At 44.7% G+C, this 27,907-nt stretch overlaps 1 protein-coding gene across 2 annotated transcripts; it reads left to right on the top strand.

Annotated features, from left to right (window-relative positions):
• Nucleotides 1-11,851: 11,851 nt before the first annotated feature.
• Nucleotides 11,852-26,044, top strand: LPAR4 (lysophosphatidic acid receptor 4). 2 transcript variants are annotated; one of them, XM_063346953.1, is made up of 2 exons: nucleotides 11,852-12,292; nucleotides 24,353-26,044. In XM_063346953.1, the coding sequence occupies exon 2, from the start codon at nucleotides 24,506-24,508 to the stop codon at nucleotides 25,550-25,552; it is 1,047 nt and encodes a 348-aa protein (XP_063203023.1). In that variant the 5' UTR covers nucleotides 11,852-12,292; nucleotides 24,353-24,505; the 3' UTR covers nucleotides 25,553-26,044. The 2 variants fall into 2 exon arrangements, with proteins under 2 accessions (XP_063203023.1, XP_063203024.1); XM_063346954.1 differs by lacking the exon at nucleotides 11,852-12,292 and adding an exon at nucleotides 12,695-13,351.
• Nucleotides 26,045-27,907: the final 1,863 nt, after the last annotated feature.

Genomic DNA, 27,907 nt, shown 5'->3' with positions numbered 1-27,907 from the left:
AGAAAACAAAAAGAGGGGAAAAAATGTTTACAGAAGAGGTGTAACAACGGTTTGACAGAGGAGGGAGAGTCTCTGGCAACTATTTCTGGCCAGAAAAACATTTGTAGGATCAAAGCGGTACTTAGGGAGGCTCTGCTCCTTTTCAAACTGCTTTGAATGAACTACACTCAGCGAAAGTGACAGTGGTAAACTCTTTAAACAGGGACCTTGTAATGTAACCGTGCTATTTAAAGGTGTGTCAGCATCACGATAAATATAGCATCTGCTAGTAATGATCCGAGAAGTCGCTTCAAATTCACATGAGAATATATGTCACAAACTCCAGCAGAGTCCAGCCATGCTCTCTGCCACAGCGAGAGCTCACAAAGCAAAACCTCCCTGAACCACCGCAGAAAACTGCGCTGCAACGGCTGGAGATGGAGCTCGGTCTGAAACTGGTACCGAGGAAACACTTCACGCCGCTCCGGTCCCAGTGCCCGGGACGCTGTCTCTCAAAGCAGACATAACGCAGAGACCCAGGCCACGTGTGGTCGTTAAAGTTATGTAGGAGATGGGGTGACAACCCCAAGGGCCTGGGCAAATTCCAGGCTATTTAATTGCTTTCTGTCTCCCTGAATTCCTCCGGCACTTCCCTTTGGGCGTGCTGTTTTCTGCTTCCTGTCCTGAGTCACAGCACAGTGCAGCTGGAGCCGGATCCCCCCAGGCACGGAGCTGAGAGCCTGCTGGAAGATGCTTGGCTTGATTGAAAACTTATTGTTTTCCAGTCTTGTGAGGAAACTGCATCTGCAGCTCCTGCAGAAGAGCTGCCTCTCCCCGGGGCTGGGCTCTGCCTCGCAGCTCTGCTCCTGGCAGTCCAGCTCACCGCCGCTGCACAGGGAAAGCAACTTCACTGCAAGCAGGGAAATCACACACACACTCCACGCCTACAGAAAAGGCAGGAAGATTTGGCATTTTATCTCCCACAAGACGACCGCAATGAAATGGGTAGGGCGATGCACATGCAGAGGTGATCAATGAGGAGAAGACTGTCCCATGCCGAAGGACACGCGGAGGCTGGCAGGACTGATGCTGCCGGGCCGGGGTGACACTGCTGGTGGTACAGCCTCTCCTCCTGGCCTTTGCCATGGACAGCATCCCACGGCAGCAGCAACGAGCTCCTCAGCCTCCCCCAGCTTTGCAGAGCTGAACAGCCGCAGCTCATGTGCCAGCAGCCAAATCCCTGAACGGGCAGAGCTGCGCTGACAGGCCAGAGCTCAAAAAGGGCCATTTGCAGGAAAGGAAGAGGTTCCTCTGGCAGGAGAACGAGGAGAGCCTGCGGTGGTGTCCTTGGCGTGTGGTCCTGCTCTGAACACACGTTGTAGTCAAACTGGGTACTGCGGCCTCTTGTAGCGCACTGAGCACTCTGCTCCCTGACATTTCCAGCCCTCCCCAGGACAGGCAGCGTAGAGTCAGGCCCAGGAGCAAAGGACTCTCGAATTGAGCCATTTGTAAACTTTTTGGTTGCACGAGATTAATAAAAGCCATTTCCAACAAATAAAGAATAGCTCCATCAAAGCCTTAGCAAATCCACCAGCTGTGGCTGCACCACTACTGAGCTGAAATCGGTGAAAATCTTCCCAGCTTTCTTTTTGCTGAACGTCACATCTCTGGCTCTGACAAGGGCAGCGATGGGGACAGGATGGATGAAATAATCCTCATGCCCACAGCACCGCACCTTGGGCAGCGGGTGCCGGCGCAGCTTGGGCAGCAGCCACTCAGGTGCTATTATAAACAAAAACCCATCCCATCTTCCCCCATTTCACAGCCACTTTGCCTTGGAGGAGTCCACGATGATTACCAATTAGTAAAATCACATTGCGAGAAACAAGAAACTACTTAGCAACGAGCACGGAAGACTTTTAATCAGACTGTGTAAAACTATAGGGGTTTATTTGTTTTGGTCTGTTTGCTTCACTCAATAACACTCTCCGTTAAATGTTGAGTAAACTATTTCTTTTAAGTAAATCCCCTCCCACAGGAGAAGGATGGCAAAGGAGGGAAGACAAAAAGCCAGGAGTAAATCCTGTATTTTTCTCCAAGTCACAGGAAATGCGTTTGTCCTTCCCCGTTCACCTAGTGGCGATAAAATAGAAAGTCCATGAATTATGAGTGAGGGTCTCACGTTTCATGGAGAGCTGTTCTCTAGAGCCGCCCGGTGGGCGTGCGATGGGGCAGTGGCGCCTTGTCCTCCTGCAGGAGCTGAGCTGGCAGCAGCGGCGCTGGTCACCGGCAGGAATCAGCCCTGGGGAATGTTACAAGATGAAAATCTCTGCATCGGTGCAAACTGTAGAAAGTCATTTGGATGAGAATGCTATTTGAATTTTGAATCTGAGAAATTCCGCATGAAAAAATGGCCTTTGAACAAAGGAAAAACAAAACTGCAAATTCAAATCCAGATACTCTTCAGCCTTCCCAAGTTTTATGTGTGACCCCTGTTGTTGTGGTACCAGATGATGCATAAAACCAGAAGGGATTGTCTGAATCTGGTTAAGTCTCAGAGGAGCAGCTGGTTTCATAAGGGCTCTGCCACTTTGGCAACTAAATCCCAGGGCACTGAACGGCAAGAAAACTTTAGTGAAAAATGCTGAGCATCTTATAGCAGGAGGTACACAGTCTGGTGTGAACCCTGTCCTGATCCAGACCCAGCAGGGCACCAACTCTGCCGAGGGAACAAATTAGCTAACATTTAGCCCTGGTAACAAATACGGAGTGCCAGCCTCTCCTGTGCAGCAACATGTGCGTGGGGTGCACCCAGCAAAGCAAGTGACTCAGTGCCCTGAGAGCAGATGGAAGAGTGTGCGAGGTGGCCACCGTGATGGGAAGCAACATGCAGGGAGTGAGGACATGGTGCCCCAGGCAGGGAGGGAGGAGAGCATGAAAGCAAAAACCTCTCCTGGATTTGAAGAGTTGCACCAGGAACTGATCAAAACCAGAGAGCGCCCTGGGAGAGCCCACAGCAGAGACGGACAAAGGGACAGCCATGGTGGGCAGTTTGAAGACTCGGCTTGGAAGGCCATCACAAGTCAACAGAGAAAAGGTTAAAGAAAAAAGTCATTGCCCTGTTGGTGTTGCTTTCCTCTGTAAAAACAATGCTTTTAAAAGTGCTTCTTCCCCTCTGATAACAAAGGGAAATGTTATACAAGGATTTCCATTCTTATCTAGGGAGCTACTAGACAGGGTGGCCTTTCCCCTGGCATGGCAGGCTGCCTCCCCTGGCTCCTCCTCTTTCAGAATTAAAAAGATTTTTAGAAAAGCAGGTATAATGCAGTGTATCTTCCATATTTATTTGTCTTGGTGCTCTTTTTTTCAACACGGTGGCACCACAAAACCACCCATTTCCTCTAAAAGGACCACTGGGTCCCAGTCACTGCATGACTTGGGCACCGTTTCCATGTGATGAGCAGCCGAGAGCTGCAAACTTATCTCAGCAAGTCATTAGTACTGGAATACATTCTCCGCTCGTGCTCAAGGGCCCCACGGCAGCTTTGTACAAGAAACTGAAATATACATCACGACAAGCATCCCAAGGCACTGCTGTCGCCGTACCCTCAGACCTCAGAGCATGGCAGGGACTAGGACGTGACATCTGCGTTCTCTGTACCATAACCTGTTGGCAGCAGCCAAGCAGTGTGCAGGTGTCACACCCTGAGCCTCTCCACAGCCCTCCTTGGGCACTCCAAGGAAGCGAACAGAGACCATCTGTTGTTATCTGCTAACAGCACCCCTGTGTATTTTAATGCTGATGATATCGTTTTGAAGGTCGCTTGTGCTGAGATGTGTGCCCTGAGTGGGAAGGTTCAGTTCAAAACTCCCTCCTTTGGACTCATCAGTATTTCTGAACCTCACAAGCTGCACAGCTTGTCCTGTATCAGTGACAGACTTTTAAGCTAAGCCTTGACCAATACTCCACAGGGATATGTAACCAGAGATTTGCCATCGCGTCCTTGCTGGTGGAAGCTATCACTGAGGAGTGTGTTTGGCCCATTAATAACTTCTCTCCAGGTCACTCCATGAAAAACTGGTTGAATTCACTTTCTAGAAGGCAGCTGGTGGTGTGCAGCATGCAGCGTGCCTTCGGGCAGCCGTTTTTCTTCAACGTTAGTCTGGGCATGAATTTTGGGTTGTGAACTAGAAGCTTTGGGATTAATTTATAACTTCAGGCTGAACTTCCAGCAGATGCCAAATGTTTGCTCTAGGCTGTCATGGTCCTGGAGAAAGGGAGAGCCTGTAGGAAGAAGGTCAGGTCCTGGTGCACCAGGAGGGGTTTGTGAGAGGTCCCTGATGGGCACTTTAGAGGTGTTTTGGGGCCATCTGCAAGGAAACCTTTCCTTGCAGGCTTCCAAAGAGATACGTGTGCTCTTGGGCAGGAGCTGGCTCCTGTCCCACTGTACATGAGGCTTTTCAATCAAATGGAAAAGGGATCTTCTCTCACATCAGGGAAACCCTGATATGCTCAACTCACCGTAAATTACTGCAAGTTGCCTTCAGTTTAAAATAAAAGGAAATTGGCCAATGCCTATATTGGCATACCTGATGTTTATTTTATGTTGCTTTAGCACAGATGCAAATAGCAGTTCATAGACTTATGGAGTAAAATATAATGGTCCAGGGCAAAGTGGAGAGAAACAAGAAATGCTGGAGAGAGAGATTCCTGTGCTAGGTCAAATAGTCAAACGTTAAAGAAAGATCCTTTTCCTATCATTTCTGGGTTAGGTGGACTGCGAGCAGGGGAGGACATCAGAATCACAGCGCACAGCAGAGAGAAAGTTTATATATTCTCTATAAGCTGATGAGACTTGGCCAGCCTAATCCCTGCACATTGAGCTCATTTGGAGAAAAAAAAACCCACAACCCCCCCATACACCTCAAATGTGAAAATAATGTCCTGAGACAAAAGAGGATGAAAGGATGTAATGGAAAATAAGCCTGCCAAGTTTAAACCTAACAAACCAGGCTCCTCTCCATGAGGAGGGAAGATCCCAAGGTACAGACCTTCCCCAAATAAGACAGTCACTGGCGGGATGCTGCTGTCTTCCACATTTCCTCACAAGCTGAGACTGTTTGCTCCTTCTCAGTACATGGTCATAACTGCTTTATGGCAGACTCTGCTGAACCAAGGCAGCAAGTTTCACCTGGAAATATAGTCTATTTCCCAAATGAAACACAGGCTCCATTTTATTTTTACATTTATGTATTGGCAATGCATTTAGGCCTTGATACCTGTATCAGAATCTTGCCTCTTTACTACTTTTTTACACCTAGCATCCTACTTTTGTTAGGAACACAAGCATTTTCTTTGAGTCTCTGGCAGAAGAAACCTTAAGAAAATCTTTTGTGGATAGAAAAAGGCTTCAGAAAAAAAAAAGCACAACCCTAGGGCATTAAATATGTACTTTTCTCCCCTCAGAAACCATTTTTCAAAGAGAAAAACAAACAAATTAGTACAAAAATAGCCTCCATGAGTCACAAAAAAAATTATCAAAATTATCAGACAAGGGCACTACCAACACAGCTGGTAGCATATTCCCCGGAACATCCATTGTGGAGAACCTTTCAGAGCACGAACAATCAAAACCAGAACAGCCAGCCTTGAACGATGCTTTGTAAAAAGCTTAATTGCAATCAGATTGACGCGATGCCAAAGTACTATCAACAATGGGCTGGTAGAGAGCAGGAGTTAAGTGGTGGTGCGACACGAATAATACCGCTTTGATTTGCATAACACTGTCCAACTGTAAGTTTGTGCAACTGAAAAGCACATGGCTTGGCGAGATTAGCTCCGTTAATGCGCTTTACTAACACAGCCCCTAGGAGAGAAGTACAGCGCGAAGGTTTGGACCTTGGCGTGCGGCACAGCCCTGCGCAATGGCACACACCTCACTGCGGAGCCAGGCATTAGTCATGCCCCAAACAGTCGTCTTCTGGGTTAAAATACTCAAAAGGGTCTTCCACTGAGAAGGCAGGGGGGAACCGCAGGCTGTACCAACTCCTAGGTACCTGCGATGGCTTGGATGCTAATGAAAATTGGAAATATTTACTTTTTCATCCATTCTAGCGTATTTCTTTCATCAACAAGCTCTCTGATAACAGCTATGCTGTTGTATGTTGTGATGCTGCAAGAGGCTCCCAAGAGAGTGAAGCTACAGAGCGCGATGAATTTTACTAATTTAGCTCTGTTTCCGTGGAGGTTGGCGCAGCGCTGAAGGCAGGGGGAGTCCGACGGGGCTGTAAATTGTTCGGCATCACTCTGAGGTCTGTGGCACAGCCAAAATCCTGCAAGCCCCCAAAACTCCCTGCATGTCAAGTGGGAACCAGAACGTGCCAGTGGGGAGCTCGCTCTCCCAAGCTGTTCTGAGGGAAGCAGCTGCCCTCTAGAGGGTGCGGGACCCGGATTAATAGAGATTTCTTAAGAAAATGCAGAAAACAGGCTTCCTCCTGGGGACAGGGACAGCCAAGGCAACAGCTTCGTGTTGTTGTGAAATGCAGGGCTGTGATGGGCAGCGTGTCCCATCTTCTTCTCTACCACCCATCCACAGGGAGAGGACCTGCACAGAAAGCTTGCGGCCTCCTCGTTTGCAAGAACTCTTCTAAATCTCTGTATCAAATAATGCATCTTAAGGATGTTATTAGTAATAGCAACACAATGTTCACTAGGCATTGTGACTCGTGTATCACTGTACTGAAGGATTTCTTTCCAGCATATGAACACTATGGTTTTGTCTAGTTTTCTATTATTCAGCCCATGTGGGCTTTTACCACTTCCCTTGGGAGTCTCCACCGAAGCCTAATACTCTGCATTGTTAGAAAACGTTTCCTGATATTCAGCTGCTTCTTCCTTCTATTCATGCACAGCAGAATTGCAAGCTCCTGCCCAGTTGCGCCTTCGATTGTTTTAGGTGCTCCAGGCTCCTTTCAAACTCTGATTTTTTGCCATCGGAACACAGACTATATTCACTGGCTTCTCATGTCCTTTGCTTTTGTTTTGTTGAAACTCAATATCTCTCCACTGCCGTGCTCCAAGATGCTGTCCTTGCCACTGCATGGGGAAGTCAGCCAGTGGCGGCCGGCATCGTCTGTTGTTCTCTGCTTGCTTCGTTAACTTCTCTGCAGTGGCTCTTCCTGCCATGGTAGCTCTTCATCCTTCCCAATTCACTGGGTGAAACTTCACTTTCCTCCAGTAAAACGCCAGCACTTACTGATGCTGTTACAGTCTGGCTACAGCCGCCCCACAGTGTCAGCCCGGGGAAGCTGTGCTATATGAAACGCGGGTGTGGTACCTCCTGCTGACCCCGGCAGCCGCTGCAGGTCCAGTCCCACCAGTCAAACAGGGCTATCCCCGTGAAAAAAACAGGCTCCACCACGCCTAGAATAGGAGCCATTGGCTGGCTATCACTGAGATTCAGAAAAGGAATAAACCAACTCTATTTTACCCGCTTTTCGTTAAAATCCACTCAGCTCCCCACCATGGGAAGACAAAGGCAGCCGTTTCAGCTTCCCCTTGGACACGTTCAAACGTCATCCTCCGCTGCAACAGGAGCGACGTCGCTTAGCTCTGAAATCAGGCTCCTCATCAGCTGGTGCCGGCGGCGGCTCACGCAGGCAGCCCAGCAGCTTTGCTGGAAAACACCTGCTCCGTTTTCCAGGGGATAAGATTTCGGCATAACTGGTGCCTCTTGTCAAAACAATGGTATACATTACCGCCTGTTTATTAAAGCGGGGACTCCGAAGCATGCAGAACTGAAAAGCAGTCCCTTTGAACTGGGTGAAAAGAATCGGCGAACTCAGATCCCACACCAAATTAGGACAGAGTGAGTTTCTGAACTCCTCCTGGAGGAGAGAATAATCGGGTATTTTTTTCTTGCCTGAAGTAATTCCTGGATGCAGTTTCTGAAGAGACACATTATGGGCTGGATTTGGTCTTGTAAAATGGGAAATTGCTCCACGTTATGGGGAAAATGACTAATGAGTGGGGAGTCTGCAAAACGAATCCCTTCTCTGTTGACAGGAAAAATTAAAAGACTCTGAAACTACTGAGACACACTTGGAAGAGCTCAATTAAATTACTGCAAACCATGGAAAGCAAAGGGAAAGGTGTGCCTCAAGGCACAGGGAGGGGACACTGTCCAAAAGACTGACATTGTTCTAGGTGACTGATGATGCTACATAGCAAAGAAAAGCAAAGTTTTAGCAATAAACGCACGATTTGGAGGAATATTCAGGTTCAGGCACTTGGTGCCACCAGAGGTTCCTATTTGCCTGACCTAGCAAACAGTATGAACTTTTGTTTTACTTTTTACACAATGAAATACATTTCAGCAGCTCATAATCTAATGCTTTGCTTCGAGTTAAGCGCACTTAATAAAGGCAGGCTCTCAGGACTCATGAGAATGAAAATAGTTGCTATTGGATGGGTCTGAACATCGGAGAAACAAACCACAGGTTAATCGGTTAATCCCGTCCTTCCCCGGATGGATCGTATTTGTGTTTTAGCAGACAGTGTTCACTAGAAAACTGTCAGCCCTGAGTTCAACGGCGACTTTCTGGACACTCAGTCACTCCGCTGGCAGGAGTCGCATTTTTCCCCACCCCCAAAAAGCTTCGATTTGACCAAACATTTGGAGAAGAAATATCCTGTCATTTATTAGCAAAAAGTCATGTTGGATTGGAAAGTAATGGAACTTTAAGTGCTGGTAAATTAACAAACCAGGGTTTTCAAATGAAGGCTTCTTAAAATTATAATGGCACTGATTCAAACGGGCACTTGTTTGGGTTTTGTTTGTTTGTTTCCATCTCTCTACAGCTTTTAAAATTATTAAAAAAGGTCTTTCTAAATGCATATTTAAAAAAAAAAAAACAAACACGATGAGGCTTTGCATTTCCATTTGATTCCAAAGGGATTTTTTATGGCATTGTTCTGACAAAGTTTTCTAAAACTCTTCAAAAAGGATTTCAAATGGAAACACTGACAAACCATTAAGCGTTAGTAAACACTGCAGCATTAGTGAGCTCCTGAAGGGTTCTGCTACATCTGCTCAGGAATTTTCCTTCAAAATCTTTTCCAGCAGAGACTGTGGTTTCTGTAAAGTGACTTTTTCTTTTTTTTTCTTTTCCAGGAAAATACCGGTATTACCAATTTTTTCCCTTCGCTTTCCTGGGGAACATCTAAATGAAATACTCTGTTCTAATGGAATTGAACCTGTTGGTTTAATCATCCAAATGTTTCCCTTGGGGTCACCCTTCTTCCACTGGAGCTGCTGTACGGTGGGAGCTGTAGTCTGAATGCCGGTGCTTTAAAAGCCCGAGACCTTCGGAAGCTGTCTGCCTGCCTCATGGGATGAGCAAATGATACAGGACATCATAAGGATGTACTGCAGACAGCCAAAATTTCTAAATACGAGCGAGTTTATAAGCTCAAAGGGTAGGTATTTTGGCAACACGGGGTTACCCGCTTGCCCGAGCTGGGTCCTCAGCCACCCTGGTGCCGTGAAGCCACTCCTGGATGGTCCATTTTGACCCCTGCAGCTTAGGGGCAGCTTCTTCACAGACTCTTGTCTATGGAGGGAGGGCTCCACGGGGCCTCAGAACATTTGATACCCGCTTCCGTACCAGGGATATTGCCGTGCAATATTCAGCTACCGAATGACAAATTAAGTCTGCTGTTGTAGGAAAGCAAAGGAAGGAAACAAGCCTTGCCAATGAATGGAGAAGGAAAGAGAAAAGCTAATGTCTCTATCATATATATTCTAGTGGCCTTTAAAATGCAACTTTGATTTGGGTTCTGCTCTTTGGCTCCTTTTGAGTGCTCATAAGTGCCCTGAAGTAGGAATCTTGGCACAATAAAGCATCAATTGACTGAAAATCGTCCGTATGTTTGACAACAGAAGAATTAAGCATTAATCATCCGGAAACACAATACGCTAGTCTTCTGGGCAAAGTTTTTCCTAAAATTCAGATATTCCTGCCTGGCTGAAATAAATGGAAATTTCATATGCCAATCCATAAGCCACCAGGCCGCTGACACAATAGACAACCAAAAACACAATAGAAGTATCATATCAGTGGGGTTTCTATGCATAAGCAGAAAATCTGAGTACTGTAAACAGGGGGTAAAACTTTTGCTTAAACATGTTATGCCTTCTCAGCAGCCGTGGTTTCCAATAAGATAATAGTCCAGTTTCCCTTGTTTTCCAAAATAACTAGAGATTATTGATGTGCTGCCAATGTTTTAACAAGGAGAGCTCGCTAAATCCCACCCTGTCCCAAGTCTAAGATGAGCACCATGGGATCAGGGTGGGGACAGCAAATGAGTTGTGCCGAGAGGAGAGATGAAGAGCCGAGGAGTCTATTCATTGTTTTTCCATTTTAAAGAAAACACTTGCCTGTAACTGTAACCAAGAAAAGAGGCAGCCACCTCCTTTTTTCATGTTTGGCAAATAAACCTATGTTAAGGGTACTTTGCTGGAAATGTTTGTACTTTATTTATTTAAAAAAATATACAGAGTACATTGATAGCACAGCATTTGGCCTATTTCAACTGTTGTGGAAAAGGGTAAAGGCCTATGTGTATTGCTTTCTGAAATGTACCTTGGAAGGGAGGAGGAATATATTGCTCTGGGCACATTTTCTTCCTCGTTAATACCAAAACATATTTATGTCCTGTAGGGGAAAAAGTTGCAATTTTTTTTTTAATGATCCCTAGAGGCCGGAGAGTAACAACATGGGTCAACCTAGAGATGCTACTTTTCCAGCTTCTGGTTTTGGCTATAGCTAGCCAAAAAAGATGCTCCCTTTTAAAGAAAAACCCCAGAGTAACAGGTGACCGAATAACCTGCTCACTAGACATGCTTTTGAATTCAACGGCAACCATGGATGGATAGGAAGTTGGAATCACTACGATGGTTTAGAAGGATGGACTCCATAAAGGGCAAAAATACCATCCCCAGTCTCCTGTTAGGTTAGGGGTAACATTATAAGGAAGAGTTCTGTGAGCCCTTGAAGTTCACAACAGCTGAAGACTTTTGTTAGGAGTGTTTAATTAAACCAGTAACTCCAGAGAGAAAGCAAACATCCCAGATAGGTACAGCTGCCTGGTTAAATTCCAACGGCATCAAAGTTGGCACAGTTACCACATTCTGGCTAAAGAGTGTAAGCAGCACAGAAGTTTTGTTTTGTTTTAAGATTTATGCTGTATTTAATCTTCAAGCAGTAATCAGTCTCCTCTCTAATGGGTTTGCCCAGTGACTGGTAGTTTTGAAGGCTAAGACACAAGATGTTAAATCTGTGAAGGGTTTTAGCTGCTCATTCTAATCTGTATCAGTACGTCCAGCTTCAAACCATCCAAACCACACTTCTTTCCCAAAAAAGGGCGATTTCAAATGCAGACATGTTGTTTAATCGGTCCCCACTGAGAGCACTCACACTCGCATAAGAATGGGCCCCAGGGTGTGAAAAGCAGTTGCATTATAGCCCAGAGATCAGGATTTCCATGCAGCCAGCCTGAAAATGCCCACAAGCCATGAAGGGCCAAAGCCGATTTTTGTGTGCAAGTTTACTGGTGATACTGGTACATCTTGAGCCTTCTGCCAGCCCCCATACTCACTCCCACATTTGTACACGAGTAATGATAGTGGCCAGTGTCTTTGGCCATCCCTTCACAATTTACCCAGACTGACCGTCATCTTTACCAGCTAAAAAAAGGGAAAAATGGACCTTTGACCATTAGGGGCAGGAAACAGCTGCACCCTCACCATTTTCAATCCAAACCCACCCGTGTGTTTTTATATATTTTATTAAACCGTGAGCCCTCAGAGGACGAGGTTGTGCAGACTGGTGTTAGGCTGTTACATGAGATATTCAGGAAGTTATTTGCATCGACTGGATAAAAGCCTGTGGCAGCTGGGCGTGCTGCAGAAGCGAGTCAGAGACCGCTGCATCAGCCACCAGCCCAAGGAATAACATTAGTTCCAGCTTCACAATGAGTTGTTTACTGGCCTTGGCTGCCTGTGGGAACAGCCAAAAAGAGCGGAGGAAAAGGAGAGACAAACACAATGCGAGCAAGACACGTTAGGTGGGAGGCTGGGCTTTAAAGGCAGACCCAGGATTTCAAACCTATGGAACTGGAGAGGGCTGAAAAAAGAAATAAAAGGGCACCGGCTGCTCTACGGCATAAACAGGCTGAGGCTAATAAGCTGTCTGCTGCATTACTCCTGCTGCCAGAAGATCCTCTTCCCTAGCTGATGGGCTGATATAAAAGGTAAGAGATAAAAATAAAAAGCTTTTAGCTAGTGGCTCTGCCGGAAGGGAGATTCACTGCAAGGCGGCGGCAGCAGCTCTCAGGGGGAGCTACACAGGCAAAAGCAGCCGTACTTCCCTGGAGTATTTTTAATTACATCCCTAAACATTTGAAAGCCTACAGGTTTTCCAGCAGGAACCCAGGGCTTCCAGAGCAAACTGCTGGGGGACAAGAGTCCAGACTGTTCTAGTCAGCTCCTTCGAGAAGATTAAAAAAAACCCCAAACAAACCCCAACCTAAAAAAAACCAATCCCTTTCTAAATCCGTTTAGAAAGATACTTTATTTTTACGGCCAGCTTTGCTTTGGAGCTTCCCAGTCTGACCCAATGCTTTCCCGCTTCCCAGCTCCCCCCTCTCCTCCTCACTTTTTTTAATTGGCAGGAAAAACAATTACAGCCGTGCAAAGCAAAATCCGAGATTTAAAGAGCTTTTCCCCCGCTCGTTACCATCCCCGGCGAGGAGGCGCGGGCAGGCTCTCGCGGGCTGTGTCCGCCGGCCAATCGCTCGGGAAATCCGCGTTGCCCATTGTCGGGCCGTCCTTAAGCCGCTAATTGTGAGCGGGGAGCTGCGGGGGCCGAGGCAGCGCCGGGGAAGGGAATACAGCCCCGCGAGAGGGACCCAGCGGAGAGCCGGGCGCGGGGCGGGCTCAGGCGCTAAGGACACATCCCTACCCAATGGAAAGCGTTTCCTATCGAGACCCCCAAGAGTTCCCCCTGCCCACAGACCCTGCCCAGACGGTGGGCCCATTCTTGTGTCCCGTTTCCCAAGACATGATGGCTGCAGCGTTCAGCAGTTCTGTTTCCTCTCCGAACAAAGGAAAGCAGACAGCTGCCAGGCGCGTTAGGTTTTAAAGATGAATGGGTAAACTTTTAAAAAGTCGAGGGCGCAGATCTTCCGCGTGGGACTAACCGGGCTTGCGTTCCACGCACACAAAAAGGATAAATGCGGGCTGTCAGGGAGGAATCGGGCTGAAATCTGCCGAGCCGAGGGCATGATCTCAGCCCCGGCCGCTCTGCCGTGGTAAGTTTCTATTTTCCTCACTTTCTAACTCAGCAGAAAAGCATCCAGATTTAATGTCAGCTCTGAAAAAAATAAAAGGATTGTAGGGTTTCCTGAAATCTGAAGGCTCGGATAAATCTGTGGGATAAAACTGGCCGGGGATGGGCTCGAGTTGTACGTTTCAATGGAGATCAGCAATGTTTTTTCTGTGCAGGCAGATCTCATTCCTCTTACTTGCGCTATGCTATGGTTGGGATGGGAGAGGCAAATGTTTCTGTTTAAAGTGAGAAAGATGATCTCCAAGTTTTTGGAAAGTAATTACTATATGAGCAACTCCTCCAAACTGTTGCAGTGGAAATCGTTATAATTCACATCGCAATTCTTATTGTGTCACTGCAGATGACAAGTTAAGGACTCTTCTATCCCTGTTGTTAGTTTCAGATTTGTGAAAAATAGCCCTTGGTTAGGGCTTTTTTTTTTTTTTTTTGTACTTGAAGTCCGTATCATAAAGACACTTTAATATAAGCTTAAGAAAAGGTTGTATATAAATGTGGCATAAACTTAGACTTTCAGCTTACAATGATACATGCTTTCAGCTTCATGTAACGTGAGATCTGGTTCCTACAAACTGTATTAATAATTAGGAAATAAGTTATATTTTTTGTACTGCAAACCTTAAAAATTTTATTTATCACTTCGGCTTTCATTTATGGCTAAAATCTACTCCTTCTAAACTCGGTGTCAAAATTCCATGAGAAAAATTCAAACACAGCTCCGAGCAGATAGAAAAACTGGTGTCAGCAGTGAAATGAATGATGAACAACATACTTAATCCAAAGATGCAGCTGTTTGGAAGAAATAGGATTTAACACAATATAAGTCCACTGCAGAAGAATTTGCAAGAGAAGTTTTGGGTTTTTAATGCCACTCCTTAATCTTTGTTTCAGAGAAGACAATTGTGTATTTTTAAATTGCTCCCCCATATGAACAGAACAGTAAAACCCAGAGGATGGGAAGTGCAAAGTTCACAGGTCGGTGATATTTCCCCCTTGTAGCACTTTTCCATCTTCTTTCCCTTACTAGCATTCTGAAAGCTAAAATAAAACAGGAAGGAAACTAACCTTGGTACTTCAGGGGGTTCAAAGCCTCTGAATTTTAAAAGAAAGCCCAGAAAAACATGGGAAGGAGGAAGGGAGGGGGAGACTGAGCATACATTTCATTTTAATCCTTTGAGACTAAAAATGAGGCTCCTCCTTAACTGGGGTTAGGTCAATTGATAAAGATCAGTGTCTTTCAAATTCTGAGGTTAGAAGCTCAGCTCGTACTCAGACAGACAAACACAACTAATGCCCGAACGTAACTATCCATTCACTTTCATTCAGAGTATTGTAATGAGACACAAAAAAAACGCGTAAACCTGCGCCTCCCGGTTTTCTGAGAAGCAGCGATGGAACCAGTCACTGTGCCTGAGCGCTTCGGCTTGTTCCAGGGAGAGGATGCGCTCCCAGCTGTAAGATGGTTGCCCTCCTCCAGCCTGTGGAGACCTTATGGCTGGAGCACAAGGGCAGGGATTAAGGCAGTTTTACGCGAACCTTGGGTCAGATCCTGGGAAAAGGGTGCTCTGTAGGAGAGTATGTTACTTCTGCAACAGAGGGTGAGAGAAGATTGCTCCCTGGGGAGACCAGTACATGGCAAAACAACTGGGGACTCCGTTGCCATGGTACTGCCTTGGCGCTAAAAGCATGTCCGCTTGCAGCCGTACGTGTTTATACCAATGTTTGTGATGCATCTGCGCAGGCCGCAGCTAACTCTGGCTAAGGCATGTTTGAGTATCAGGGCTCTATGTACCAATAGCTGAGTGTTGCTGGCCAGGTGTACGCAGATGACGTGGTGGTCCCAGCCTGATGGCTCGCACAGTGCTCCAGGACCACAAGTGAGACACCAGCGAGCCATCCCATCCGCAGGCTGGGGTGGATAAGGAGGGCCCTGGAGCACACATCCAGCCTTAATAGGTCTTTCCAGGTCAAGCGTGCGTGCAGAGACTCACTCTGCTCCTTCACACATTGCTCCTCCTCCGTAAATAAGGATCCGATTTAGTCTCAGGGAAGGGGAGCCACCACGTTTCACAAAAGGCAAATTCTCTCCTTGAAAAGAGGAGCTCTTTATTCATGAGAACAGACAGTGGCTCTGCAAGACTTCCTTCTAATGCACCGTCTTCTCAGTTCAGTCCCATAAGAGGGGGTAAAGATCCACACCGCTTTGGAGCCAAACTAGCCTTAGCTGACCCTAGCTGCAAGGAAAGTTTTCTGAATTATTTGTAATGGTTTGGGTTTGTTTTGTAGAAAAAGGAAAGTCTCTTTATCCTGGCAAGTGAAATTGAGGGACATTCATCACGCCCTAAGCCCCAAGACAAAGGTGCACGCTAGCAACAGAGCGGGTAGTTTTCTCTGCAGATAACACGATCTCATATTTTGAGTACCTATTATGGCTCTAAGTAGGCATCCACAACAAAAGCTCTTACTTTCATCTAATAATATTCCCATTTTAATTTCTTGAACCTGCAGATAACCCACTGTCTTCCACCCCAGCATGCATTTGCTTTTACACGGTAAATGGAAAATACCATATTTAGCAGTAAAAGCAGCATCCTTATACAATGCCAAAATATCATTCCCCTTTTCTCATGTCATTATTAGAGATCTGATTTCTAAGAAACTTCACTACAGAAACATCACTCGCTGGCTGAGATTTGATATTTTTGCCTGGCAAAGTAATTTCTTATTTAACACATCAGTGCAAGTCTACCCTCTATAGTTCTTAGGGAAAAATGGCGTGGCTGTGTGCTGTGCTTCCTCAGGCTTTCATTATATACCACGGAATATTTTTGAAGACCTTAATGTTTTTCCCCAGAAGGGAGGCGAGGGAGATGACATGAAAACCCCACTCATGCCTCCAAATTTCTTGCTGAGAAGCACGCACTAAGGAGAACAGGGAGCCCAGCAGCTCCGGGAGGGGACCACACATCTCCAGCACTCAGAGGCCAGACCGCTGGAGCAAATGAAACTAAAGCTGATGGTACCCACTCAGTCCATACTGCAGTCAGAAGAGAGTTCTCAAACCTTCCCCTTCTCCGCCCAGAATAAAGCGATTTGAGAGAACAAAGCCCTGTTTTATCAACTCCCTCCAGTAAATAAATGCAGGGCACAGATCCTTCAAGGTCCTGAGCACCGGAGCAGAGGATGGGTTGCCTTCTGCCCCGCTGAAGGACTGTGCTCAACACCCGTAAGGAAACCAGCCGCACCTCCTTTATGCTGCGGTGCTGGCGACTGGATGGAAGCTTGTTGGTGCTGATGTATGCAAGGAAAAAAACCCCAAAACCAACAACTATAAGTTTTGGATAAACAGAGGTGAAAATTCAGCTCTCCTGCTTCAGCAAAGGGACTGCAGAGGAACCAGCCTGGAGCCACGGCCCTGGGCGAGAGCAGTCAAAGGTGGCTCGGGTGAAAGGAGGGCTTCATGTGGCTGCAGGCGCCTCGCGAGGAGCCGAGTAAAGGCAACAAGGAGCCAAAAAAGCCAAGCAATCACCAAGGAACCACTGGAAATTGTGTCAGAGAAAGCAAAGAAAGGAAGCTTTTTGGGCAGGACGCTAACTGGAAAGTGTTTTGGAACTGTAAGCAAATAAACCGAGTCCTGTTGTTGGATTCCCCAGTGGTTCAGGGAAACAGGACTCTCTTATTTTTTATTTTTTTCCTTAGCCACGCTTTGTAAATAAACAGGGCTACATCAAAGACACAGCTACCTCCATCACCAGCTTCTACTCCTGAGTGAAAACAACCTGTAAATCTTCAAGTATTAGGTCAAACACTGTAACTCTGCTTTTCATCAGTTCATCAGTTTTTTCCTTGCATCTAAATCTTCTCTTATCGGGATCTGTACTGAACCTAGCAATGCTATTATAAAGCCATCTCCTCTTAGTGAGAGACCCGAGGGTCAAAAAAAGCAGCATTCCTACAGTCCTCCATCATCAGATTGAGGTTCCTTTGCAAGCAAAGTGTCCCTCTTACAAGAGTAAAATAATACAAACTTTGCTGGGAAGTTTGGGGCGAATTCCATCATTTCTGGACTTTGGACCAGACCTTCTGAGAGCAGCAGTGGATGGGGAAGGCCAAAGCGCGTTAAGGGTTAAAGGGGTGATGTAAATGGAGAGAGACATTCTCAGTGAAAACAAAAAGAGAGTCATGCCCTGAGGATCAGTGTCTGAATGTGGGGTAAGTCAGTTCACTATTCTCTTCAGAAGGAAACATTTTAATTAGCTCAATACAAAACAGATACAGCACAGAGAAGTCACCACGAGCAGGAAATGCTTTGTAAATCTCAAAGGACAGTTAGGAGACAACGGCAGTGCTGACCAATTAAAAAAAAAAAAAAAAAAGGTAAAGAAAAAAGGAGAGCTCCTTTAGGATTAGGTCCGATAGGCTCAGGTTTCCACTTCCCAGCTCCATCTTGGAGAAGAATTAAACTGGGGTCCTTCTACAATACGTTCACTAACTTCCAGGCAACGGAAAGTAGCCGTTGAACTTGGAGGGTCTGTGAGGTTCCTGGAGAGCCAAAGCCACACCAGGCAGGGGGTAAGGAGTGGCCGGCGCTCTCCCACCTCGTCCCCGCAGGTCCCCAGGATCACCCTTCGTGGCTGAGCAACGGGAAATGCCCCACTGGCTCCCATGTTTTGTTTTTCTTCTATCAAAGAGGATTTGAAAAGCAGACAGTGAAACCTGAAATGATCACGAGTAAATCAGGATTTCACCTTCTCACCAGGTGCAGGAGGCGTTATTGCACCCACAGCAAATACTGGGGAATGAAGGTAGGGATGGTATTGAAGACCCTTGCACAATAAGTGTCAAAGCCATGAATAAGAGCCTTCCTGCCTTGTCTTTTATGCTAATCATCGGAAAACGTCCCCCTTTTGCCCAGCACACCGCTAGGCTTTCACTCTGATAAAATGCAGGGAAGAATGGCTCTTTGAAGCTACAGAAACCTTTGCTGGACTTCAAAGTCACACTTCTGTCTACTTCTTTCCTACTGTTCTCAAATACATCACTTAGGATTAGTAAATGAAAGAGATTAAAGCATTTCTACTTTCCGTCGCTTCATATCGTCAATAGTGCTTTGTTTACAGGCAGCTGCTTCGTTTCCCACTGTCTAATCCCACCCTTTCTCCTGCTCCTGTGGCTCCAGGGAAGAAATGTAGGTGAAGGTTACTGTGAAACTACAGGAAGCTTTAGGGAGGATGGAGAGCTCACAGCAACTTGGCAAGATGGTCGCTTTAAAAGCCAACCCCAAACTTGGTGTTCCAAGCCATTCCCCATCCCCAGCCATTTCCCTGCAGCAGCAGCCGGGTCCAGCAATGCCCGCTGTCACAGGTACAGCTTTCCATGAACCCTCCTTGCTGGCACTGGGAAAACGGAGCCAGCATCACTGTGCAACACAGTTACTGCCCCGTCAGCCTCAAAAAAGGGAAAAAACAGCAACCAGATTCCCCCAGACTGGAGGTTTGTTCTTACAACTGCTTTCAGTTAATGCTCTCAAAGTTCTTTGCAACCAGAAATAACTAACGAAATATTTATTGAAAAGAGAAAGTCAGTGGAGATCCCGTTGCAGGCACTGAGGTACTTCAGGAGCGGCAAAGCAGCGGGGAGCTCAGTGGTGAGAAGGTTTTGTTGCCTTTCCACCGCTGCTTTGCTTTCTTTGAATTCACATTTTGTGGTTTTCAAGTGAACATTCGCAAGTCTTTAGAAATGACAGTTTGGTGGCGTTATGATTGCTCGTTAGCATTACCATAGAATTATCAGAAATATTTACTTTTTCAGGTAGAAAAAGCTTCTTGTTTGTTTATTAAGCCTATAGTCAAACAGTTGCAGTGTATCTCACCTTACCTATAATACTCATGCAGGTCTGGCAGAACCCAAGTCCTATAGCCTTATGCAGAATTATCAGCTATGCAAAAATCTTCCAAAACACCAAACAACTCCCCCTCCACCCACAACCCAACAAAACCTTTTTTGAGCCTTCTGCATAATTAAAGCGGAATGAAGGAGGGAAATAAACCCCAAGAAACTGAAGAAATGATAGTTTGTGGTTGTAAAGCCATAAGCCTGGGCTCAGTGGTGGGAGTGAGTTACACATCATACAATCACTGTACCAACTGGGTGAGTAACAGGGAAGTGAAAACTCTCTAATGAATGTAGTTCTTGTCAAGAGAAGGCATAAAGCACAGGCTGTGCCCAAGGAAAATACTTATTTATTTCCAAGGTCAGGGTCTGAGACCATGTCAAAACACAACAAGTGCTGCCATAACTTAAGGACATTTCTGTACAAACCACAGAGAACCCCCCCAAACCCAGTATTCCCACCTTTGGATCCATCAGTTTCTGGCTTCTGTACCCATAAAACCGTTGTGTCTCAAGATTTAGAGATAACCTGAGTACACGCAGTGATAATCTAGGAAGAGATCCTTCAGATTTGAAAGGTTTTCACATTTGGTCTGTACCAGACCTCACAAGAAATAGCTTTACGATGTTTAGTTGATTAAATGAACACACACACAGGATGTCCTACGTATTCAGACTGATAAAGTGACATTTGTCTTGTATCTTGTATGAGAAAAAGAAAACATGAAGATGCAAAAACGTCTGTCCCAAACTTCACACTGTTTATTTTGACCTCAGTTTGAGAGACTTGTGGAGAATGAGACATGAATGAAGCAGAAAGAATGGGCTTCACGGCATTACAGAATCTGATTTTAAAGTGTGCTTTTTGCCTGCAGTAATTTTCTGTTCTAACAAATGGTGGGTCTGAATTAAGCTGCAAACTGGCTGTTTTCAAGATTTCTTGGGGTGCCAGGAGGAGGAAATAAAAGAATTGTAAACAGGATACTCATGCACCATAGGAAGTAATATGTAGAAGTTTTCCTTTATTTTCAGTACACGTAGGACACGGATATCTCTACAACAAAGGGCAAATTGGGGCAAACTGTCAGCCATTCTGCTGAACCCCACTTCACAACTCTGAGAATAACAGAGTTATGTGACAGCTGCTGTAGGTTTGCTTGTACCATCCCTGCTGCGAGAGAGAATATACTCAATATTACCACATTAAACAGACTGTATATCCTGTTATGGTACCACTTCTGACAACAGCTAGATACATTCCTCCCCTCGTGTACTGCCCCCCATTTCAGATACAGGATTTAAAGTTTTGGCCTGCCTGAAAAACAGAACGGTAAAGTGGTTTTCTTTATATTTACTTAGCTCAGCATTTAGAATGTACTGATAAGGTTTTTTCGCTAGCAAGGTAGTAACAGTGGTGAACACGAAGAGCATCCTGCTGCTGTAATCCTTAGTGAAAAGGAAGGAAAGTGAATTTTACATTCCGAATAAATCTGTAGACTCATGCTGCAGAATTTAAAGCACATGGCTGAGTTTCAAAGCAACTTGTCAGCTTGTTTAAACACCTCAGTGTTAGATAGGTAAACAACACAGGCCTTTATTTTAAAGACCGTTCGTTAGCTAGACAATTGCTGGCAGGCAATTCCCTTAGACTTATACACCAGAAAAACTAGTATTTGACCTTGTGGCTGTCTGATGCAGAGCAGGGAGAAAGGAATCAAGTGATTGAGCATCTTTTCTCCCGTGTAACGAGTATCTGGGTCAGGCTGCTGGCAACGACCGCTTATGTCAGTAGTAAAGGTAAGCATTTCAAAGCCGCCTTTCAAACCTGCTTCATCAGGCTGCGTTTTGAGGAACAGCCAAAATCCTGGACTGTGTGCACAGATTGAAAAGTGGGGTTTCCATCAACCTTCCAGGCACACGGCTACGTAAGGATTCAAAGGACACCCAATCCCCTTCAAACCTCCCCAGTTAGGACCCAGGCAGGACCAGGAGAGTGTGGCACACCTGGTTTTTACACAATGCAGAAGAAAAGAACCTACTTATGGAGGTTACATTTCAGTATAAACAAAAATTGGTCCCGATGGAGATAACATGCAGTCTCTTTCTTTACTGAAAGGGAGTTACAAGCCAAGAATTCAATGCGTGAGGCTGAGGGTTGAGCTAAGAGGCACAGCTATTCCTGTTGGAGCTCATGTGCGCTTTTGAATCCAACTAAGTTCTTGCTTAAAGGCATTTCAACTTGTAGGCGAGACCTTCGTTTATTTAGATTACCACGTATCCAAAGAAAGGGCACATTTGAGATTTTACTACTATCTTTTCATAAGTTTAAATGTTTGGTATCTTTTTTAGGTCGTTTCACGCTAAAGTTCATTTTGCCATGAATTTAGTAGGTAAAACAGAGACGAGTGCAAAAGCACAAAGGGATGCAAGGAACACTTTGCTCCCCTACACAGCCCGTCCCCTCCTTTGCCCGTCTGTCCCCAAAGCCCTGTGCAGTTTGCATAACGAAGTGTCTGCTTACATGTGCTCTAGAGAAAGCCCCAGGGTGGGCTCCGTCTCCTCTGTCATTGCCACACAACCAACAGCAATCAGATAAGGGCATATCTGCTTCTGGGTTGAACTTTTTGCTAATACAGGATATCATCACAAATGCGTAACTCAAAATGCAACTAAAACCAGGGGAAAATTTACTAAATTGGGTGAAGAGCGTGTACCAAGGCTGCATATGAAAATCACAGGGAATTACCATAGTTCAAGGAATCACGGGGAGTTCCGGTAGTTCAAGGCACGCACAGCAAACGCAGCCGGAACAGCAAAACCCGCGCAAAGCACCACTTCACTGCCCCAGTCCTGACACTGCCCCAGCCTGCAGAGAGCACGAACCCTCCCCGACAAGAGAGACCTAATCGTTCCAAGTCATCTTTTTGGATGTCAAAAGATATGAGTCATTTGAAAGTCACCTTTCTGAAAAGTGAGATCTGGGGATCCTCCCTTCCTGCTGTTTTGCTTTACATCTAACTAATCTGTGAGGAGCAGAGGCGAGGTGCTGCCGGCTCCCTGGGTCACAGCGCTGGTTTTTGTAAAGCCTGTAGCTCTCCAGGCACTCCCTGCTGAGGGCAGAACTTGCACTTTCCATCTGGCAAAGCCACGGCTGCTACATCTTTTTCAGCACTTGACATTTTACCAGCTGACTCACTGACAGCCTGTGTGCAAGAACAATTGTCAGCGCGAGCTTTTCCAGTAGGAAAACATATGGAAAACATTTGATTTTCAAAAATCAGTTCGCATCCCAAATTGTCTTGAATCCATGCTTTCTTCCCTAGTTTATTTGTTTATATGTTGCCATTTCAACCTTTAACACAAGCTTGCTCGGTTACATGTTTGCTGTTGAAACTACATTGTCAGAGGATCACTTTCTGGAAAGGATCCTGGTCTCCACAAGGGTTTAACCTCTTTAAATTACCCCACAGTTGTAGCTACTATGATGTTTTTTAGATTATAAGAAGATTACAAACTTTGTTTCTTTTTTGGTTTGCCGTATTTTACAAGGCAAAGGTCCTTCTCTTTATTATCCATCTTTGCTCCACATTTCCAAGATACACCGACTGCCGTGCCCACATTCCAATTCACAAACCCTTCTCACTCCAATGAGGGAGACTTTCCAACTGCTTATTCTCACAGGCCTTAAAAATAGTACTTAGATTATAGAATCATAGAATTGTTAGGGTTGGAAGGGACCTTAAAGATCATCTAGTTCCAACCCCCCTGCCCTGGGCAGGGACACCTCCCACTAGATCAGGTTGCCCAGAGCCCCATCCAGCCTGGCCTTGAACACCTCCAGGGATGGGGCTTCCACCCCCGCTCTGGGCAACCTGTTCCAGTGTCTCACCACCCTCATGGTGAAGAACTTCTTCCTAATGTCCAGTCTGAACCGACCCACCTCTAGTTTTAATCCATTCCCTCTAGTCCTACCATTACCTGACATCCTAAAAGGTCCCTCCCCAGTTTTCTTGTAGCCCCCTTAAGATACTGGTAGGCCACTATAAGGTCTCCTCGGAGCCTTCTTTTCTCCAGGCTGAACAATCCCAACTCTCTCAGTCTGTCTAATTGCTAATGAGCAATTAGAGAACATCAAGACAGTTCAGAAAGAGCAACAAACAGCATGCTCGCTTCAACTCTACACTGCTCTAAAGCCTGATGAATTGGGCCAAAATCTTATGAGAACGTAGTTATGAGATATTCCATATTTCAGGTTCTGAACCCTGATAAAAGAGCAGAAATGAAATGAAGCTGTCAGTACAGCTTAAAGGAGTCCTTTTTGCAAAGTATTTTTGCAATATTTGTAAGAAAAGTCCTTTTGAAAGTTAATACTATTTTTGCAGATTTTTTTCAGGATAAAAAAATGCAAGATTTTCCAAAAGTGGCAAACATAACTTTAGAAAGTGTTTTAAAAAACATTTCTGAAATACAACATTTCCGTTTTTCACTTTGAAAAGCGTGTGTGAAGATGCTCCTATTTTCAAGTAGAAAAAAGGCAAAGTAGTACTTTGTTAATATAAAGTTTGAGCGTTTTAATACTTTTGCATCAAAAAAGGTTGAAAACCCATAGAACTTTCATTTCTGCACAGTTAAAAGCAAACACTAAAACTTTCGATTTCTTTCTCCTCTCATCACAAGTTTAGGTGAACCTTTCAGACCCTTTGATTCTGTACCCGGGCAATATCGTGGGTCCATGATTTTATTTCTTCCCAAACACACTGGGCCAATTCCATCTCAAATTTTAACGAAAAACTTTTCCAAGCGGAAAGTTGGAATTAGTGATCACTCACCTTCCAATAAGAGGACTAGGGAGCAATAGGGGATAGAAAGCAAAGGCTGAGTACAGTAACTGCTGTGTTCAACTTTGAAAAATCCTGATAATGGAGGAATTTATAAAGATTACCCTGAAATCTAATTGCTGGTCTTGTTTGCATGTTCATTCACTTGGAAAGGAAAGAGTATGTGTTCTCTTGCACAGCCACCTTAGGCGATAGGAGGTTCCAAGACTGATGGTGTCTATTTCTCTCTCCTTTAGGATGAAAGGATTCGTGATGGAGATGTGGTAGCAAGGTGTCAAGCAACTTTCCTGGAATGTGTTTCTTCAGGAAGAAAAGAGAGCACTGCCTTATTTTATGGATGTCACTGAAGTAGACTTTGAAATTCTTTGGAAGCACATCCCAAACTTGGCATGGGAAACCACAGCAACAATCATACCTGTTTGACAGATGATTCCTTTAAGTACAACTTGTATGGAGCCGTGTACAGCGTGGTCTTCATCCTTGGTTTGATTACTAACTGTGCCTCCCTTTTTGTTTTCTGCTTTCGGATGAAAATGCGAAGTGAAACAGCCATTTTCATGACAAACCTGGCCGTTTCAGATTTACTGTTTGTGTTCACTTTGCCTTTTAAAATTTTTTATAATTTCAATCGGCATTGGCCTTTTGGAGATAGCCTGTGCAAGATTTCTGGTACAGCATTTCTCACTAACATCTACGGGAGCATGCTGTTCCTCACCTGCATTAGCGTTGACCGTTTCCTTGCCATCGTCTATCCATTCCGATCTCGCACCATTAGGACCAGGAGAAATTCTGCCATAGTCTGTGCTGGCGTTTGGACACTGGTCCTCAGCGGTGGAATTTCAGCTTCATTGTTCTCCACAACCAACATTTCCAACACCAGCACAACCTGTTTTGAAGGTTTTTCCAAACGTATCTGGAAAACCTATCTGTCTAAGATCACTATATTTATTGAAGTGGTAGGATTCATAATTCCTTTGCTGCTCAACCTTACATGCTCTTCTTTAGTTCTCAGGACTCTCCGGAAACCTGCCACCTTGTCTCAAATCGGGACAAACAAAGAGAAAGTATTGAAAATGATCATTGTGCACGTGGCCATTTTTGTCGTGTGCTTTGTACCTTACAATTCCATACTCTTCTTGTATGCTCTTGTGCGGTCCCAAGCGATAGCAAATTGCTCCTTGGAGAGGTTTGCAAGGACAATGTACCCAATCACATTGTGCATTGCAACAATGAACTGCTGCTTTGACCCGTTCATCTATTACTTTACATCAGAATCCTTCCAGAAGTCTTTCAACATAAAAACCCAGATAAAAATGGATTCTCTTTTCAAGACTGAGACACCTCTAACAAAGACCGCACTACCAGCACCACAGGATGAAATAAGTGACCAGGCTATTACGAATGGAGGAGACCCAACATCTGAATCGCATTTCTAGTGAGATGTTTACACATGGAGTTATCCCCCATTAACATTTGATTAACACCATGTGTGAAACAGTTGTTTCAGAATATGTGGGTTGACACATGGTGTTAATGAAGAAAACTTGCTGGGGGATAACTACACAGGTAAACAAAATCCGCATACTGGGATGGTCCCATCCAATGCAACAGGCGAACATGAAATACAAAAATCCAGATGGATATCCCTTTGGAGATTATGAATGGGTGACAACATATGTGCTGATTAAGGAGGGAACAGTACAGCTTCTTTAATCAGAAGATGCCAACATTTGGCATTTTTTCTTCCCCAGCAGTTGACATGGGACCAGTTGGGAAATAGAAAGTCTAATTTTCTTAGAGATATCTGCCAATATTTCATGCCTTCTGGAGATGCATCATCATATGTTAACTCAATAACTTCACATAATATGTATGTTTGCTTAAAAAGGCATAATAAAAGCTTTTGGCTTTTCCTTATTTCACTGCAAGAGCACACCTCCTGGTTTCACTAGATACAGGCATGTTGAATTTATTGTATGGAGAGGTTGGAAGGGTAAATAATTGTTTTGAAAGTAGGCAAAACAGTTGCTTGGTGATAGAAGAGAAAAATAAGAGAAAAGAATAACTGCTAATGCAGTTTTTAAATAAGAAGTTTCATTTTTGTCGGACTAAGCTGCCTTTTAATTTATTTTAAATGCCACCTCTAGGGAGAAGTAAAGAGCACATTACTGCTCTGATGCACCTGGGCTTTTATGCCCCAGAGATTATGTGTGACTATTTCTGGGAAGGGCTAGACTATAAAGGCAGTTGAAAGAAGGTGCCTGAAAGCCCAGAGTCCTTGCGCGGCCAAATCTCTTACATGGAAATTGCGTGCAGCAGAAGGGCTGAAGAACCACAGAGTGCTGACCTTACTAAAGAGCTTGTTCGGATACAGACAGTTGGTGTCAGAGTATCCAATTAACAGAAGATCTTCTAAGTGATTGCTTGCTGGTTTTTGCTATACAGTCAACTAATTAAACTAGAGGGTCTCAAAGTAACTCCAAAAGAATAGTAAGTAAAACCAGTTAGCCACGCTTTTTTCTTAGTCAGTTACAGCTGTGTTTTCTTGGTTTTTCAATTAATTTATTACATATTCTGCATCCCCTTTTATAGATATAGATGATATAAATATGTGGAAAGTTAATTATCTGTACGTCATTGCATTTTACTCCAGCCATTGTTTCGTATTTGAAGCTATACTGACCTTTACAGGCTGATTCATTCTGAAGTGTTAGACATGTAAATGAGAAAAAAAAAAATAACCTGAAACAGTACTGATCTAACAAGTCATAACTTCATAATCTACATTTTCCACAGTAGAGCATAAAGCTACTTCTAGGACTATGTTGCCAAAAAGAGACAGACAAAATATTAATTGAACAGATGTTTTCCACTCAACTATTTATCTTAAGTCTCTCGGATCAAACCTCATGAGATACTGAGAGCTACACATGAAATGTGATTACTACTTAAAGCGATCAGAGGTTTTTAAAGTTTGAAACGAATTCAGCCACAAAAAAAACGTTATATGCTTTGAAGGGAATATTTATTTAGCACTACATTCACTTTGAATAAAAAAGTCAGTTGCTTACCAAGGCTAAGACAGGCGCCATAGATCATCCTACTTTAGCCCTAAAATGACTGTCTCTTGCCTAGTGCCCCCGGCTTTTGGCTTTTACTGCAGAAAAGTATATGATCAACTCATTATATGCAGGGAGTATGAGAGCAGCCAAACTATTATACCTCAGCTTTAAGTTACAGATATGTTTACTAGAAACTTGCACACAAGACTGGTTTGGGAGATTTCTGCTGTATATTAAGCCCTCAGACAACAGCACTTTGGAGCAGAAACAAAACGCGAAAACAAGGACAGATCATTCAAAGTAGTTGGTGGGATGGGACACGTGTGGCAGAACAAGGGCACAGTCAATCACAATGAATTTGTCAGCAGCTAGGAGAAGTTTACCTTAAACAAAAGCAATAAGTTGTGTTTTAAGCAGCATCAATGTTTGCCATTTAACCACAGGCAAAGTGAGAGACACTGCCATGCCCCGTTCCTTCCCACGCAGGCCTGAACCAAACTGTTTAGAGGGCTTTTGAAAATTCATATTTCCTTTGGCTGATGATCCTGTTTCAACACTTGCCATAAAATGTATATATTTCTGAGAAGCTGTTTCCATAACTTCAGATCAAAATGCGAAGTGAGCCAAGAGGGGTTTTACAGGCTTCGATGCAGGCAAGGTTTTCCGTATGCAGCAAACCATCCTTCACACCGCAGCGCTGTCAAGTGAAGAAGAGGGGGTTGTGAAACC

Source organism: Chroicocephalus ridibundus, chromosome 9 (assembly GCF_963924245.1).
Source record: "Chroicocephalus ridibundus chromosome 9, bChrRid1.1, whole genome shotgun sequence".
Lineage (NCBI taxonomy): Eukaryota > Metazoa > Chordata > Aves > Charadriiformes > Laridae > Chroicocephalus > Chroicocephalus ridibundus.
Note: the sequence above shows the minus strand (reverse complement) of the source record. Positions and strands in the feature narration are given on the sequence as shown.

Bases quoted from the DNA above. Each gene is read 5' to 3' on its own strand.
- LPAR4 (XM_063346953.1), top strand. From the start codon at position 24,506: ATGGGAAACCACAGCAACAATCATACCTGTTTGACAGATGATTCCTTT.